This window comes from Pithys albifrons, chromosome 15 (genome assembly GCF_047495875.1).
Source record: "Pithys albifrons albifrons isolate INPA30051 chromosome 15, PitAlb_v1, whole genome shotgun sequence".
NCBI lineage: Eukaryota > Metazoa > Chordata > Aves > Passeriformes > Thamnophilidae > Pithys > Pithys albifrons.
In genome coordinates, this window is record NC_092472.1 from 13420136 (window position 1) to 13436193 (window position 16058).

General features: G+C 41.0%; 1 protein-coding gene across 1 annotated transcript in view; it reads right to left on the bottom strand.

The window, feature by feature from the left end:
- The window catches only part of GALNT10 (polypeptide N-acetylgalactosaminyltransferase 10), an 84039-nt gene that overhangs the window by 20131 nt on the left and 47850 nt on the right, over nucleotides 1–16058 (bottom strand). Inside the window, exons 5-6 of the mRNA XM_071570060.1 lie at nucleotides 2233–2418; nucleotides 530–713 (exon numbers count right to left, since the gene is read on the bottom strand). Coding sequence (XP_071426161.1) covers nucleotides 530–713; nucleotides 2233–2418 — 370 coding nt within the window. The remainder of the gene's footprint in view (nucleotides 1–529; nucleotides 714–2232; nucleotides 2419–16058) is intronic.

Below are 16058 nucleotides of genomic sequence, written 5' to 3' on the forward strand. Positions count from 1 at the left end.
AGTTTGATCTCAAAAAGTGCTTTGTTGAGGTTTTTTTAAACTCTTTATTAAGGACAGCAGAACTATCTCAATGGTGGCAAGCACAGCAACAGCAGAATGCAACTTGATCACAAATTTACTTCTGCAGTGCACTGCAATCAACAAAATTGCTGTAATTATTCTGCTAGGTTTTCTTCTTCCCACACCTGGGAATGACACATAAGCCACCACTGGTTTGTTGTTTTTGGCAGAGCATTAGGGATACTAAGTTTGAAAGTTCTCAGTAATAAATGACCACATTAGATGTTACACACTACAGTTTTCAATGAAATGTTAACTTCTGTGGGAATTAAAAAACAGCAATGAAAAGGAAAGTGTTCACAGCTACTATACAATGCATTTCTTTCAAACCAAGAAAGCAAAAGGCTGCCAAAAAGCAAGTAGCTTAACACCAGCTCCTGACTTTTACTATGCTGAGGTGTAAACCAACCCTGTAACAGGGTGTTATTTCATTAGCCAGCTCTTAGCACGCTGTGTTTCAGTAACTTACTCAAAGGGATCACTGGGATCAGGTTTCTGTAACTCGGGAGGAATAGGGATCCTCTTGTAATACATCTCCCAGTCAAATGCACCTCTCATCGCGTCTCCAGCCTGAGTCTCATATCCAAAGTGGTCATGATCAATAACATCAATCATAGGGCAAACGATAGTCTTGCGGTTTCGGGCAATGCGATCTGAAGATTGGAGAAACACGTTAGAAAACCTGCACCAGGTGGTTCCTTTGACCATGAAATTGCAAAAAAAAAAGTGTCAAAATATGAAGTTGTCCAAGAATGACAGAGTTGTCTTCCCATTCCTTCTCTTTTGGGCAGATGCTCCAATTTATATCAATTTGTCTGCTACTTCTGCAATAATTGAGATGAAAACACCAGGCCATCATCACCCAGAAGCAGAATAGGAAGACACAGGCACATTACCACTGATATCTACACTGCCAGGCTAGAACCAGACACCCCTGTACTCAGTGAGCAGTGCTCATTTTCACTCTTTGTGCACAGATCTAAATGCAGGGAAATAACCCGCTGCACCACCCAGCTCTAATTGCTACGCCAGAATCTGGCAGGAAGTGTTTCAGACTAATGGCATAACTACTCTCAGCAGGCTCAAGAAATGCAAGTGTTACCTCCTCGCCTCAGCCTTTTCTCCCAACCAAATAATACAACACAGGATTCATTTCTGCATAAACATCTGGAATTTCTTAAATACTTTATTACTAAGACAGTCTCTTGTTAGAAGCTAACTTTCAGAGCAGAGGCAACAAATGTTTCAGCTTCCAAACCACGTCTAACACAAATCCTTTCTGTGCTTTAAAATCAAAGCATACTCTACGTGTTCTCATTTAAATGGCATTTGAGCTAATTCTGTCCTCCCTCCCTGGGGCTCATAAAGCTGCAAATGTTTTACACTATTGCCAGATAGAAACTACAGTGAAAGGAGATAACCATCCAACAATCCTTTGGACAAATCTGACTGGTGTTTCTTAAACTTCCACTTGACTGTTGTTGCCACAGCCTATTTGACAAAGTCACACCTAAGAGAAAGCTTTGACAGGTCACTTGCAATAGGTTTGTAAAAGAGTTTGGCACTGACCAGAGGCAGACAGGTACCAGAAACAGATGGCATTGTCCTTTCAATTAGTCATCCTTGAAAAGAACTGACATTGTCAAAATGATGACTCCTTAAAGATGAAGCACTGCCTTGGAAAAGGGTGTCCATGTTCTACAAATACATACCAGCATCTCTCATTCACAAGAAGTATTTTCCACAGGCTTGCAGACTATGAAGTTAAATATAGTTAAATAGGAGAGAAAAACCCAAAAGCTACTCAAAAACTGTATGTAAAGATCTTTTCTGTATCTTAAAGCCATTCCTCTCTGCAAACTGCTGAATGACCATCTGATAGTTTACTCTTCTAACAAGCTGTAAATTATTTAAGATTTCATTTACTGAGGAAAGAGAAGAATATGATCTCTGCTCTTTAATTAACCACAGCATATGACAGAGAATAACAATGTAGGACTGCAGAACAGAAAAATTCTTGTATCAAAGGCTTCAAGTTGCCAACAATTCACTTGAGTATTTTGATTGGTTTGTTCTCCCTTTTATGATAGTTCATGTTCCTTTTGTCCAGTTACAGTAAGAGGGGAAAGCAGCAGGTGGAAATAAATCAAATTTAACACCCCCAACACTCACCTAACAGAGGTGGCAGCCAGTTCACATTGGCCTCACAGTGGGAATCCAAGAAGGTGATGACATCCCCTATGGCCACCGAGGCCCCGAGCATGCGGGTTCTGATCAGCCCTTCTCTCTTCTTGGTTCGGAGGATTCGGACATTTGGGAACTGGGCCATATAATCTTCCAGGCGTTTCTTCAGGTGTTCTGTATGAAAAGGAGAAATTTGAACACTGTAACAACTAATTTCTTAGAAGTGCAGTTCCGTCTTCACCAGAGGGAGATGCCTTTGGAAGTATGACCTGAACAGTTAACAAATGCAGTACCAGGAAAAAAGAATTAAGAATAATTTCTTTTAAACTCAAGGTTTATAAATAACTGCTTAACCAAGACTTCTGAAGATGTTCCAAAACGTTAGAAGCAATTAAAAGAAAAAAAATTTAAGAAAATAAAAAGAGATATTAGGAGATGATGAAATAGAATAAGATGAGAAAGAAAGCAGCAGAGGAAAAGGAATAAAAAAACCAGCTGGCAGAACTCAGCTGGGATTCTTGGACACTTGTGGAAACCCAAAGAAACACAGAGCAATTTACTTTCAGAAGTGAACTGCATGCAGTGTATCAGTGTATTTAAGCTGTGTTTGGTTTCTTCAAAACACACAGCATAACATCCACTCTTGCATAAATAAAATCCAGCAAAACCCCTAGTCAGACACCCTTCCAAGCCACAAGGCAGGCACAGTCACAGTGTGCATGGGGATGGCTATGTTATGTGCTTATCACAGGAGATATTTGCATTTAAATATGGAAATATTTACGCTGCTGAACATGGACTGGAGCCACATCTGAATTAGCACAGGCACTGGCAGTCACCATGATTAACAAGAATTCAAACAGAAGAGCTGCAGAGAAAGATCACTGAGTGATCAAAACAATGGACAGCTTGTTCCAAAGTGGAGATAAAAAGCTTGGTCTACATAAAGAAGAAGGGGCACACAGCTGTCTTTACATCAAAGAGTGAAGCAGCAAAGCAAAACCTAAAAATAGGCTGAGCTGACACTGGCTTCATCAATAATGGGTTGATCTTCAGGCATCTGAAATTCTGACTTACTTGACAGCAAACCCCATTCAGAGCATGCCAGGGACTGTTCATTAATGCCCCACACCACTCACTGCCATCAGCAACCCGTGGGGGAAAGAAGCCTTGCTAGGCAAAACTTAGTGTGTCAAATTTAAGGAAATAACTCATCTTAAAATCTCACACAACAAAACTTTTGAGTAGAGGCAATCACTGAAATACAAATAATCTCACAGGGTTACAGAGAACACATCCACCTCTCTCTGTACAGTCCAGTCTTTCTCAGCTTCCAAAGTGGGCCTAAAAAAGCAGGGGCTGGAAAGGCCAACAGCGTGAAGTGCCCTTGAACAGGGCACCAGGGAGGCTGGGCATTGGAACAGCTCTGTGAAAAGAGCAAAGGAGCAAATATACTTAACCTAGTTATGAGCTCTCCTCCTTGATGCTGACCTGGCAACTGTGAAAACAGGCAGGATCCCTGTGACTAACACACATTCTGCACCTTCTTTTTGAAGCAGCCAGCACCTGCCTTCCTTCAAAGATCACCCAAATCAACTTCCTTGCCTTTGAGGTATTCCTAGCAAGCTCTTTGCCCGGTTCAAAGCTTTGTTTAACATTCCCCAGGATTTTCTTTTCACAAATCCATTTTAGTGTTTTGCCTGACAAGTCTAATTGTCCCACAATATCTACAGAGGTTTCCCTGCTCAATAGAGCCCTTAGGACTTCTTGCTGTCTAGTGTGCTTTTCTCTCATCCTTTTCAAATCTCTTCTGAATAGATCCTCTCAAGCAACCAGAAATTTTGTCCACTCAATTACAGATTTTTCAAATAAGGGCCTTCCACAGAGACCAGACATATTATTAGTGCAGCTGCCTTTCTCCTGAGGCAGTGGGTAGACTTAAAACAAGAAGAAAAAAAAAACAGAAAGAAAAGAAAAGCTAGCACCACTGTTTAACATCAGAGCTCATCCCTTGCCATTGTTAGTTTATCACAATAGATTGTTTCATCAGAGAGAACAAACAATCCTCACTTCAAGCATAAATCAGCTAAGCCTAAGCCAGAAGGTAGACCTTAGTTATGTACCCAAGAGAAGATAAACACGAGAGCGTGGCTGCTGGTACTCATTAAAATAAAGGAGGGAACCATCACACAGAAGCTCTTGGTTTGATTCCCCAACAGTAGCCATAGATACCGTAGCCCTTGGAAGATCAGACCCTAAACTTATAAAGCACTGGAAAGTCTCAAAAAATCCAAAGCCCTCCCCCACAATGGAAAATAGAGACCTTCTGCAACTCTTGACAGAAATGAGAAAATGAGACTGCGAAAGATCCCAGAGGTTTGTCTTCTACCTGTGTGCAGGTCCTTTTATATTTTAGCATCATATACCTTTCTGAACTGCTCTGCTTGGTTGTCCAGTTTCAACTGTGGTGACACCTGAAGCAGCTGAACCAGTTCCTCCAAGGGTATGAGCAGAGCAGGCTCAGCCTGGTACCAAACATGGGCACATTTGGGGACCTGGTTCCACACATCAAGACATACACCCCAGAAGGGAAACAGAGTCACTGGACTTGGCCATATTTGTTGTGATGATGATGGCTGCTCTGCCCCAGCATGACTGAGGACAGGTTGTTTTATATCTATTAATGAACAAGCAGCTAAAAACTGAGCTATTTCCCCATTTTTATAGTGTAACAGGGGAAAAGGAGGCACAGGAGCCTGAATTTTCTCAGGTGAGTAGTCTGCAAATAGGCAGCAGGGAGTCCAATCCACTGACTTCCCATTGCATTCCCAAATGCTGGGTTTGCTTCCTTAGCACTTTTCTTCATTACATTTTCATAGTAAAAAAATACCATTTCACACTTGCAGTGAGTAGCCTGCTGTACACTGCACTGGTAAGAAGCCTCTCACATCAGGAATATTATGTCTCTGATGGCTGTAAGAGGCAAGGGAAAGCTCCAGGAACTCCATCAGCAACCATTTGTTCTCCCTGCTCTGCAGGGGACACAGGTACTGAGAGCTGTCCTTCAGCCAGCAGGGATGATGCTCAGATAAGCTGCTCCCAAACTGCTGCAGAAAAATCCACACTTGATCAGTGCATTTTATAAGGTTAAGTCTGCTGTATCATGAACTGCAAGTGGGCAGAGTTTATTGAATTTACTTTCCCTAACTAAAGAGTCACAGACTTCCAAGCAACCTCACAATGTACAAAATTCTATAAAACGTACTCTCCAAAGACAGAGCTTTCTTATTTCCTTATCCCTGTGCTATTCCTGCCACCCAGGATTCTATAGACCCAGCTAGAAAATAGCTATTTTATTCTATTTCAAATACTGTCACAATTTAGCCAATTTTTGCTTTTAAAAGAAAATATCAAAAAACAAACAAGCGGCATTAACTCCTACAAAATTTTATGAGGCTTTAAAAAATATACTACAGAATCTTGCCACACTGAGTAATTTTTATTATAAGAACAATTTTCTTTAATGAAAGTTGTTAGGTGAACTGGATGGATTCCAATGGCTGTGCCTACGCTGGGCACAGTAACACAGCCCAAACATATAAATGAGAGTAAGATTATCTGCAGATTAAAAACTAGGCTGGTAGCTTGCTAACAGACTTTGCAATAAACTTGATATACAGTGTATACATTAACAGTACCAGTCAAGAACTACTGCTTTCTTTAGTTTGAGCTGTAAATAAAACTGTGTGGAGAGCAGAGAAGCTTCAGCAGCCAGCCTGCTTTACAGAACCAGCCCTAATGCTTTCCAAAACAAGACTTTATTTTTCCCTAGCTCAAATTTCCATGGCAGTCTTACTGTACTTCTTCCTACTGGTCTCATCCAAGCAGAGCTGCTCTCAGATGCCACTACTCTGGTGACCACTTGTAGCATAGCAAGGGCTTTCCAAGACGGGAATTTCTCATGTCCAGTTGACTTTTCATGACAGCAACTGCATGCTTACCACCTGTACAGGCACCTAAAAATTCAAAACCAAAACATATGCAGAAGCTGGAGCAGGACCGAAGAGTCCAAGGATAATATTTTTTGTATAGCTTAAATACATGAGAAACAGAAGAACTTCGACATGGGTCTACAGGAAAGGTAGCACTGCAGTTGCAGGGTCCATGGAAATCAACTATTTAAGTCACCATCCTGGAGGTGTTTAAGAGGTGTCTGGATCTGGTGCTAGTTTTAGGGCTTACAGGGATAGTGCTGGGTTGACCTGATGTTCTTAAAGGTCTCTTCCAACGCTGATGACTCTGTAATTCAAAGTCAAAGCAGACTTGATCCATCCCCTCACAGCAAACCACACAGCCCACCTTCACCCTCCCCGTCTCTTTCACATCCCATCAGCTCAGCCATGCTTTCTCAGAGGCTTGTGCAAAATCATCAGTAGGTTTGTAGCCTATTTTGAACTGATTTGGCTCAGACCAAAGGCATTTCCCCATAGAAATCAGAGAAAGAAATCCAGCAGTCCTCCAGTTTCTAACATCTTTCCTGCACTTCTTAAGTTGAACAGCTCTTTGCCTCAAGAGCTGCTCTGCAGTACAAAGGAACCTCACTCCCTGGAGCTCACACAGCTCAGTTTACTGCTGGCTGCAGCCACTGCAGTCACAGCTCACAGAGGAATCCTGGCCTGTTTTGTGCCCTTTTCTCTCCCTCCAATGATATACCAAGACTTAACATCTTTTTATATATGTTCCTGTAACATCTCTGCAGTATTTGGCAGGGAAGAGAGTACCAATATTTGTCATTGAAAAAAAATTATCTCATTTTAAGCACCAGCAAGGACTTGAAACTATTATAGAGATTTACATCCTGAGAAAGAATTATGAGCGAAACACTCCCCTGTCCTACTAGTGCAATATTGCATGGTTCATATGATACTATCAGCTTTGCTTTCTGAATTTTACACTGCACAGCACACCTGCAACTCTAGTGCCCTTGCTATATCTGTGTCATCAACCCAGTCCAGAAGGAACAGCACTTCAGAATTCGGGAATGCTCCCAGACACCTTCCCACATTACTCAGATGCCAGTGGTGACACCAAAGTTCCCTCTGCCCTAGAGGATCCCGCCTCCTGCTGAGGCACTTTGCTTCAGTCTACACCCAGAAGGCTGAAGATACCATGAAGACGGGAGAGCCACTGCACTTTGAAAATCAAGGGAACTTTCCCTCTCCTGCTGAAGGGCACATGGCATGGGAGGAGATGACTGGAGGATCTGTAGAATTCCCTTGTAAGTAGACAAAGCTGGTTTTCCTTCTCTGCAGGTTATTTTGACTACTTTCCAAAACCAAAACCTGAAGTGCCACTGTTCATCTGGCATTTCTTTACAGGTTATCCCAGCCTCCCATCCCTACCCTCCCACACACACACACGCTTGTTTAAGATTACAAATGAATCCATTTATTTTTACTTCAATACTTGGCCCTAATGTGCTGTTTAACAATTTAAGAATGAATTATACTTCTTCCTGAATCCATCACAATGTGCAAGTCAGGCCTCCCTGAAATAGAAAATTCTAAATCATTGAAATTAACTTCTCTCCCTGTTTTGGTGCAGATGAGTAATCCTTTGAAACAGCAAAAATGTGCTGTTATCCAAACAGGCAGCACTTACACTGGTTTTAATTTTCTTTCAATGTTTTCACGCTCTGATCACTGAAGTTGGTTGGAAGGATAATAAAATGATTTAATAAATTGTACTATGAGCACCAGTCTCAATAATAGGAAACTGATTAGGCTGATCACAGCTTTCCAAGCTGAGAGTCTTCTTACAAAAAAGAAAAAGCCTGGAAAGGGAGAGAATCAATATCTGTTGCTTCACTGATTACACTTCCTTGTTGGACTCCAAAAGCGGAGGGAGGGCCAATTTCCACTGCCCATTCTGCACCAGTATTGGGACTGAGCACACCTTTACAAACAAAAACTTGGGAGGGAAAGAGTTTCTAAGCATGGGACAATAGCTTAAAGTGTAACACCCCACTGAGTCATACAGCAATATATATCATATATAATATATAAGCTAATATATCATCACTGTTTAGACTTTTAATAAAGATTAAAAGAATTAGTTTCCTGAAAACCTCATTGAATTTTTTCTCTTTCTAAATGTTTTAAAGACCAGCTTTCATTCCAGGTATAGAGATGTGGGGCCCAAGAAATAAGCCAGACTCAGTTCTGGGACAAATACCACTGGTGTGAGCCTGTGCTGTTTTGAACTTGTGCTGTCCTGTTTGTACCACCAATTACTCCTTCAGTTTGCAATGTGAACTTTCTCACTGCTTCTTCTACCCCACAGCAGACATCCAAACCTGTTCAGGTGTGGCTTCAGGAGATACTGGTAATGAACAGAGAAAAAGGTGCAATCTGTAAATGAGAAAATTCACATTTACTGGAATTAGCATATAAATACACCCAGACCCCAGATAAAGTTTACTAGGGAAATACACAAGGAATAATCATTTTAGCTACAGCATGACCTCTTAATCTCTCAGGAAAGTGTAATTTGTAAAGAAAGTCTATTCCACCTGCTTCTTTCCGAGGGAATCCAGAAAAATCCATTTACTCATCCTTCCTTCATGCTGTAAAGGTTTAAGCACCTTTTGTTCCTCAGGGGCAGTGCAGTCAATCTGCGGTGTGTACTCAATTCTTAATTCCTGCACACTGACTCCCTGGCCAACTCACAGTACCACTTTTTCCTCGTGTGCCATAACCCACCTTTCCCAGGGGAAACAGTTATGCTCATTAGTTTACTCTTCTCCCTTCCCATGTCATTGAACATGTATCAAGACTAAAGCACCCACTTAAGTTTTTCCCTCTTCCGTTGACTACAGGTCATCTAAAGAGGTGACTTTGGTACTCTCAGTCATTTCCTGCTGATTGCTTTTAACCTCAGAGCTGCTGTGCTGGGAGAGACACTGGAGAGCTGCAGGTTTTGGCCTACAAAGCCTTTGTAGCTGCTCAAACAGGACTGAATTCCTTGCAGTACACTTAATATTCAGCTCAAGTTTGAGGTAGCCATGGTGACTGGCAGGAAGAGCATTACTGTCCCAAATACTGCCTTCAACCCAAGGAATCTGTGCCCTCATCTTAAGGCCACATCAGTAGATTTGATTATCCAGTTGTTTAACCACGGGAATGTCTGTACTCTAAAAATCTTTAATTGCCTTGAACCTCCATCATCAATTGCTTTTTGAGCACTGGAGAGACAAGCAGGGGTACAAAAGCATCTCAAGTTTGTTCCAGAAGCTGCATCTGCATCTGGGGAGCATGTCAGGGCATGGCCACTACCGACAGCGACGTGCTGCCTGGTGTATCATGACATGAACCTAAAGTCTGAGACCAAGAGCAAGACAAAACTTACCATTGTTTGAAGAAATGCACGCAGATGAAGTGTTAAGACATTTCATACTGAAATATTTTGGAACCTATCAAAGCTGCGAGATTAAAGCTTTAAAACTCACTGAGTTTTGCTGGGGAAAAAAGAATAAAAAAACACAACCCGCCCCCCCCCCCCAAACCTCCAGCCCCCAAACAAACCAGTCCTCAGAGAATCAGCTATGTACACGAATAGTGCTGATAAAGGCAAAGAACTCCTTGGCTTGAAAGTATTTGCTCTGTGCAAACCATTAAAAAAAAGGCAATATTCCAGAAACAGCACAAGAATTGACAGAGAATTCTATTCCAGACTTTTGTCTTGTTAGAGATCAGTCTGTTAGGCCCAAGATGTAACCCACTTGAAAGTGGCTTTGATTTGGTAGGAATGCATCCCTTTGGATCCCAAAGGCTCTGATCTCAAGTGTCTAAGTGAGGAAGAACAACTATGAAGCCTAAAATTAATAGCACAGACCTAGAAAATTTTTGCTTTGGGGTTGCAGCCAGACAGAATATTGGAAAACTGATAATACTTCACTACTACAATAATGTTTATACATCAATAACTATAAATGACAAAGCAAACCCATGTTTGTCTTGTAGTCTGTATGTCAGAGAACAGAAAACAAAGTATTTGGCATTTGGCAATTGAAGAAATTACCAATACAGCTGCAGGGAAAACACAACATTTGACTTGTAGTAACAAACTCTGGCATGTCAGAAGTATATTTTATAAACTCACACTACTCTTCTTCAAGACCTCTTCACCATCAGTTCCCAACAGTCTTGTTCACTTTACTCAGGAGAAATGCAGCTATCACAATAAGTCAGTGACATCTGCTAGAAAGGTCAATAAATCTATTAAATCCTGAAGCACAAATCCAGACCTGTTCACAGCTGTACTGATACCAAAACTAAACCATCTCATGGGCAATATAGTCCTCAACTGACACATTCATTTTAGCTGGATGACAGAGGGGAGGGGAGGACTGATAGCTGAAGGTACCTGGTTTTAAATCCTGAGCCTTGGCTCCCACTGTTCAGCACAGGAAACCGCTGTGTTCCATTAGAGCATCCCTGGCTTCTGGGTAACAGGGAACAATGGTCCTCATGGCACTCAGGAATCAATACGACAGTGAGAGAATGGTGTGGCAGTTCTTTACTGAGAAACTATCACTGCAACTAAAACTAGATAAGGGATGTGATTTAGATTACCCACTTCTCTTTTTCAATTGCACCAGCATTACCTTCCAATTTTCTCAAAGTGAAGAAGTTTCCAACTTTATCAAAGTCCCTATGGTGGAACAGCTGTTTTGTTAATACCACCCCAAATGCAGGCTTAAATAGCAGAAACTATGATTACCAGTAATAGATACCATATATGAGCATTGGCAGAGGGTGTTTGAATCACATTTTCAATTAACTTCTACAGAGAAGCAGCTGCAAAGCATTAAAATGCTGATTTGCACTGCAGCTGGCAGATATCTAGATTTTTTGACTCGTAGCAGATGAGGAGGACATGCACTTCAAGGTGAGGAGAATAAAATTCAAGCTATTTTTCTGCAAAGTTCCTCTAACAGAAGCTACATGCGTAAGGTTTCTTAGTAACAAGCAATGCACTCAGATTTATTTAATAAGCTGAAATGGAACCCTGCTACTCAATTATTTATTTTTTTTAAATTTTAGACTGCCAGGCATCCTTCACTACACAATAATTAGCTGAGAAAGAGGGCACAGTAAACTGGACCTTTTAAAGCCACCTTATCTCCTTGTTAGAAGGATCCTTCAGCTGTAGCAACTGATCTTATAGAAATAAATAGAAGATGATGAAAAGTAAGCTGGTTAGTTAATTTAGGCTGTCACAAACAAAGCTGCAGTAAACAAGTACAATGGGCCCTCAGGTCTCTTAGAACACTAGAGAATAAACTTCTAATGCTATCCAGCCACTGCCTAATGAACAGTGCAGGTTTTAGATATCCCTTTATGAAGGGTATATGAGAGCACAGATATTAAAGACGCATTAAAAATGAATACTGAGGAAAAGAAAACATAAAATTCAATCTCATCCACACTTCAGTCTTACCCAAAGCAAGCTCTATCACCGTTATCTAAAGTATCCCACACCCACAAGACACTTCCAGGAATGGAGAATAAAAAAATTCCTCTCTTTACATAAACTAAAATCAGACAACTGCACCAGGTCTTTTATTGCTCCACTTGACGCTCACTAACAGAGTATTGGTGAGTACACAAATTCAATCTTACACTCTAGCAAGGAAAAAGCCTCTTTATTCTGTGACTTAATTTATAAAAATAACCTTTATATCGGTTGTTTACGACAATAGTTACCACAACTTCTATGAGAGATCTTGAAAGCAACACGTAAGAAAAGGTTGTGGAAAAGCATAGCTGCCCCCCAAAAGCTTGGCTTTTTCTTCTTTTCTAAACATATTTAAGTAAAAAGCTTTTAAAGAACCATATTGATAATTCAGCAAGAAAGGCTCTCACCATTTTGTCCTAAGCACAGTCACTCCATATTCTGAGATGTACTAACCAGATGCACTTACCACATTTAAGACAAAAAAATTACTTTTACAGTGCATGTGCCTAAAGATGAAAAGATAATCTCTTTAGATGCATAAATCCCTTACTGTTCCATTTAAAGATCAAAAAGAATTCAAGTATTAAACCTTTTTCTATTTCAGATACTGAGAACACGATTTCTTTCAATTATGGCCTGGCAGATGTGGTTAATGGAACAGAGCTGTATTTGCTACATACCTGATGCTGCACCAAATGACACATTAATCACCCCTTGCCTTCTCCCTCACTACACTACTTAGTGACTTCTGCCCTTCAGACCAAATTACGCTGCTCATAGTTCAGCCAAGTTGCCTTCCTCACATTTGTTTTTCCATTCAGATTATCCCATACCTCCAGAATTACTTTCACTGCAATAAAAAGAGAGGTTTAAAATGTCATGGGGATTTATCTGTAAAGGGAAGAAGGGGGATTTGGCTGTGAGTTTCTCTGACACTTGGGAACAGTTGGTCTCCAAGGCTCCTGTGCCAGTGAATGTCCAAGCCAGGGTGGTGCAATGGCACGAGGGGCACAGCAAGGCAGTTGATGGGCTCTGCATGAGGGGAGAGGGCAAACAAAGGGGAATATGTTGGTCAAAACCCAGGGCTGAGATGACACTCCTTGGAGTCCTCCATCAAAGGCTTAAAAGCCTCTTGCTGCCTTGTGGCCACATGCCAGACTCTGGGCTCACAATGCTCTGCTGTCTCCCAAAGAGCTGCTCTAATTCTGACTGTACGAAGTCCTGCTGAACGCACACAATTAAGGAAAAAGGGACAAAGTAGGGACAGACTAAAAAATTTTAAAATGGCTGAAGAAATAAATAGAATAGAATCCTAAATAATTTTCGCAAATTAAGATAAGGTTCAAGGTAACAGGGTAGTCATGGAAGAAAGATGGAGCTGAAATCCATAACCTCCCTAATGACCACCCAAGGGAAAATGAGATCCCATACACATTATCCAGGACAAAATCGTCTCCTTGAAATCAACTGCAGCCAAGTATTCCTTTGTACAGCCTCCTAGATAGACACTCCCTAAACCAGACAATATTTAATGTAAAAGCCAGAAGGTTCACTTTGCAAATGTCATTGTCATATCAGGTTAAATATATTCAAATATTTGGGCTGAAGCTGTTGCTGTCCCCCAGTCACAGGTGCAGATTTTGACTGTTTACTCTAAGAAGGACATTCAGCTTCCGTGTATTGCCTCTGTACAGACACACGATGTCATAAGGCAGAGAGCCCTGCTGGGTTAACACTTCCAGAACAATCCTGATGTTTGGAGACTGCAGTATTTTCAGTGCTGCCACATTCAGCTTTATTATTGTACCAACACAGTGCTTTGCATGTAACTCATGCTTTGGAGATGACTGATGCTGCGGTTCTCTTCTTCAACAAGGGACAACATTTGTTCTGAAACACTGTCATTTATACCAAAGTAATCTCAAAAATGAGTAAGAACAGGCTGTCACTCAATATGCAAATAACTGCATGCTGAAACGTGACTTTTATAGGAAATTTAAGCATCCAGCCACAATCACTGATCTCTGTCAAGCTAAGGCATAAAATAAGACAAACCCAAAGTACCTCTGAGCCCACATGTGGGGTGTGTATCCTTTTCCCTGCACACAGGTAGCCCCTATTACGTGGCAAGCTGTTTCTTTTAAATGACACTCAACAATTAAATCACAGACTTCTAGCACAAGTAAGCTTAGAATATCTTCAATAATTTTAAAATTTCAATGCTGCAAAGGGTGAAAAGGTAAAAACCCTAACATGTTTGATATTAAAGGCTGAAACATCCATGATATCGGTTTGTTCCAGATAAACACATAAATGTAAACAATTAGTTTAAGCTATAGAGTTATTCTTCTGCAGGTGTCCCCTAGATAATTACTAGAGGTTTGCAGAAAAGATTCTGGGAGTCCTTGGGCACAAACTGAAGCACAGAAAATACTGCTTAAACATAAGATTTTTTTTAATCATCATTATTTTTTTTCTCTAAACTGAGTCATTGAAAGGTGATTGAACAGCAGAACAGCTTCCCCAGGGACATTATGGAGTCTCCATCCTTGGAGATTTAACGTGAGTGAATAAATAAGACCTGGATAAATCTGCTATAGCTGAGCAGAGGGGTTTGGTTAGATGATCTCCAGATGTCCTTTCCAACCTCAACTACTTGTGATTCTGTAGGTGTTGCAGTCCAACCTGCACCTGAAAGAGACCTCTCCTCCAAAATAGAGTTTGCCTTCTGCCTTTCACCAGTGGTACTTGATGTTCCACTGCTGTACAACAGAGCTACCAAATATGTACCAGGTGAAAAGCAAAGAGAAAATGTGCCATCCTCTGTTCCTTCAGCTTAAGGCTGTTCATTTATTAGTGAGAGACAGAGGACAGTTTTACATTGGCTCATGCAGACACAGAGACAGCTTATACAGCAGAGATGTCCACAAGCTACAAGAATTAGGTGGAGACCAACAATTCATTTTGTACAAGACAGACACTAGAGCTGAACAGCTCCATTTCTCACCACAGCCAGTTCAGACTGCAGGTCTGGGGACTGAAGCAGACCCTGAAGAACCGTGAACTGCCTGTCTGTTATTCCTTGTCTGTGATCAATAACAACATGCCATCAGAGCTGACCAAAAAACCCTGCAGTGTTACAGACTGACCTGAAATTTCATTTCTCTTCTCTTCCCATACCTATGGTATAAGAGAACCTACTTCCCACTCAGCAGCATGGTAATTAGATAATCAAAAAGCAAACAAATTTCACATGACAGTCCCCAGGAGAAAACTGACATACATGGAAAAAACATTTTAGTTTACTTAGGGCCATTCTGGCAACAACAGGCTCAGAGGGACACAATTAGTACCCTGCAAGTCAGCATATGAAAAGGCTTAATTTAACTGAGATCAGACCTAAAGAATAACTATAGAAATTAAAAGTGAAGGCACAAATTCACACAGGACTGCTGCAGCTAAGGGGTTTTATGATCAGGAATTCTAAAGTCATAATTCTCATGTATTGCATTCAGATTTCTGCTCATCCAGAAAGTGCAGGTGTTATTTTGGACCACCCTGCAATAGCTGAGGTTAATCAAATCCATGGAACTCAGTCTGTGGGGCTCTAGCAGTTCTCTGTAACACACAGGAAGAAGCAGCCAATGCTGGGCAGGTTGATTCTTATTCTTCAACAATAGTCTGCTGAATTGGTGCCTCTATCTTCAGTATAACCTATATTCTTCTGCATATTAAATACCTCCAATTGTTCCAAAATGGGAAGAAAATTCTTCTATCATAGATATCTCAACCAAGTTTGTGGTGAAAAAAGCATTACAGTACTCCTAATGCAATACTACATTGGGAACAAGACTACTCATAGAGAAAGTAAGAAACAGCCCTGCAATATTTACTCTGTTGTGACCAACAGCACAGGCTGGATTTTAAGCCAAGCCAACCCACCAAGGGAATACCCACAGAGGAAGATTCAAGTGTCAAAAAAGAGCTGCTGGAGGTGACAACATGATCTGCACCTGAAGGCAAAGAGATTCTCCCACCACACTGACTGACCCCACCAACAGCCTTCCCTTCCACAGCACTCTGGCTGACATGGAACCTACCACGAAATTTATGTGAAGTAAAACTCCAGCACTTTTTTAGATTTTGATCATTTGCATTGTACTTCAGGCACACAAAAAAAAAATCCAGTCAGCGAGCTGTTCCAGCACATTTTGACTTTTCAAATACAAAGCAAAGGAAATGTTTCAAAAGCATGACCCATAAAGCTTTTGCTGCTCGCTGTTAAGATTTGCTGT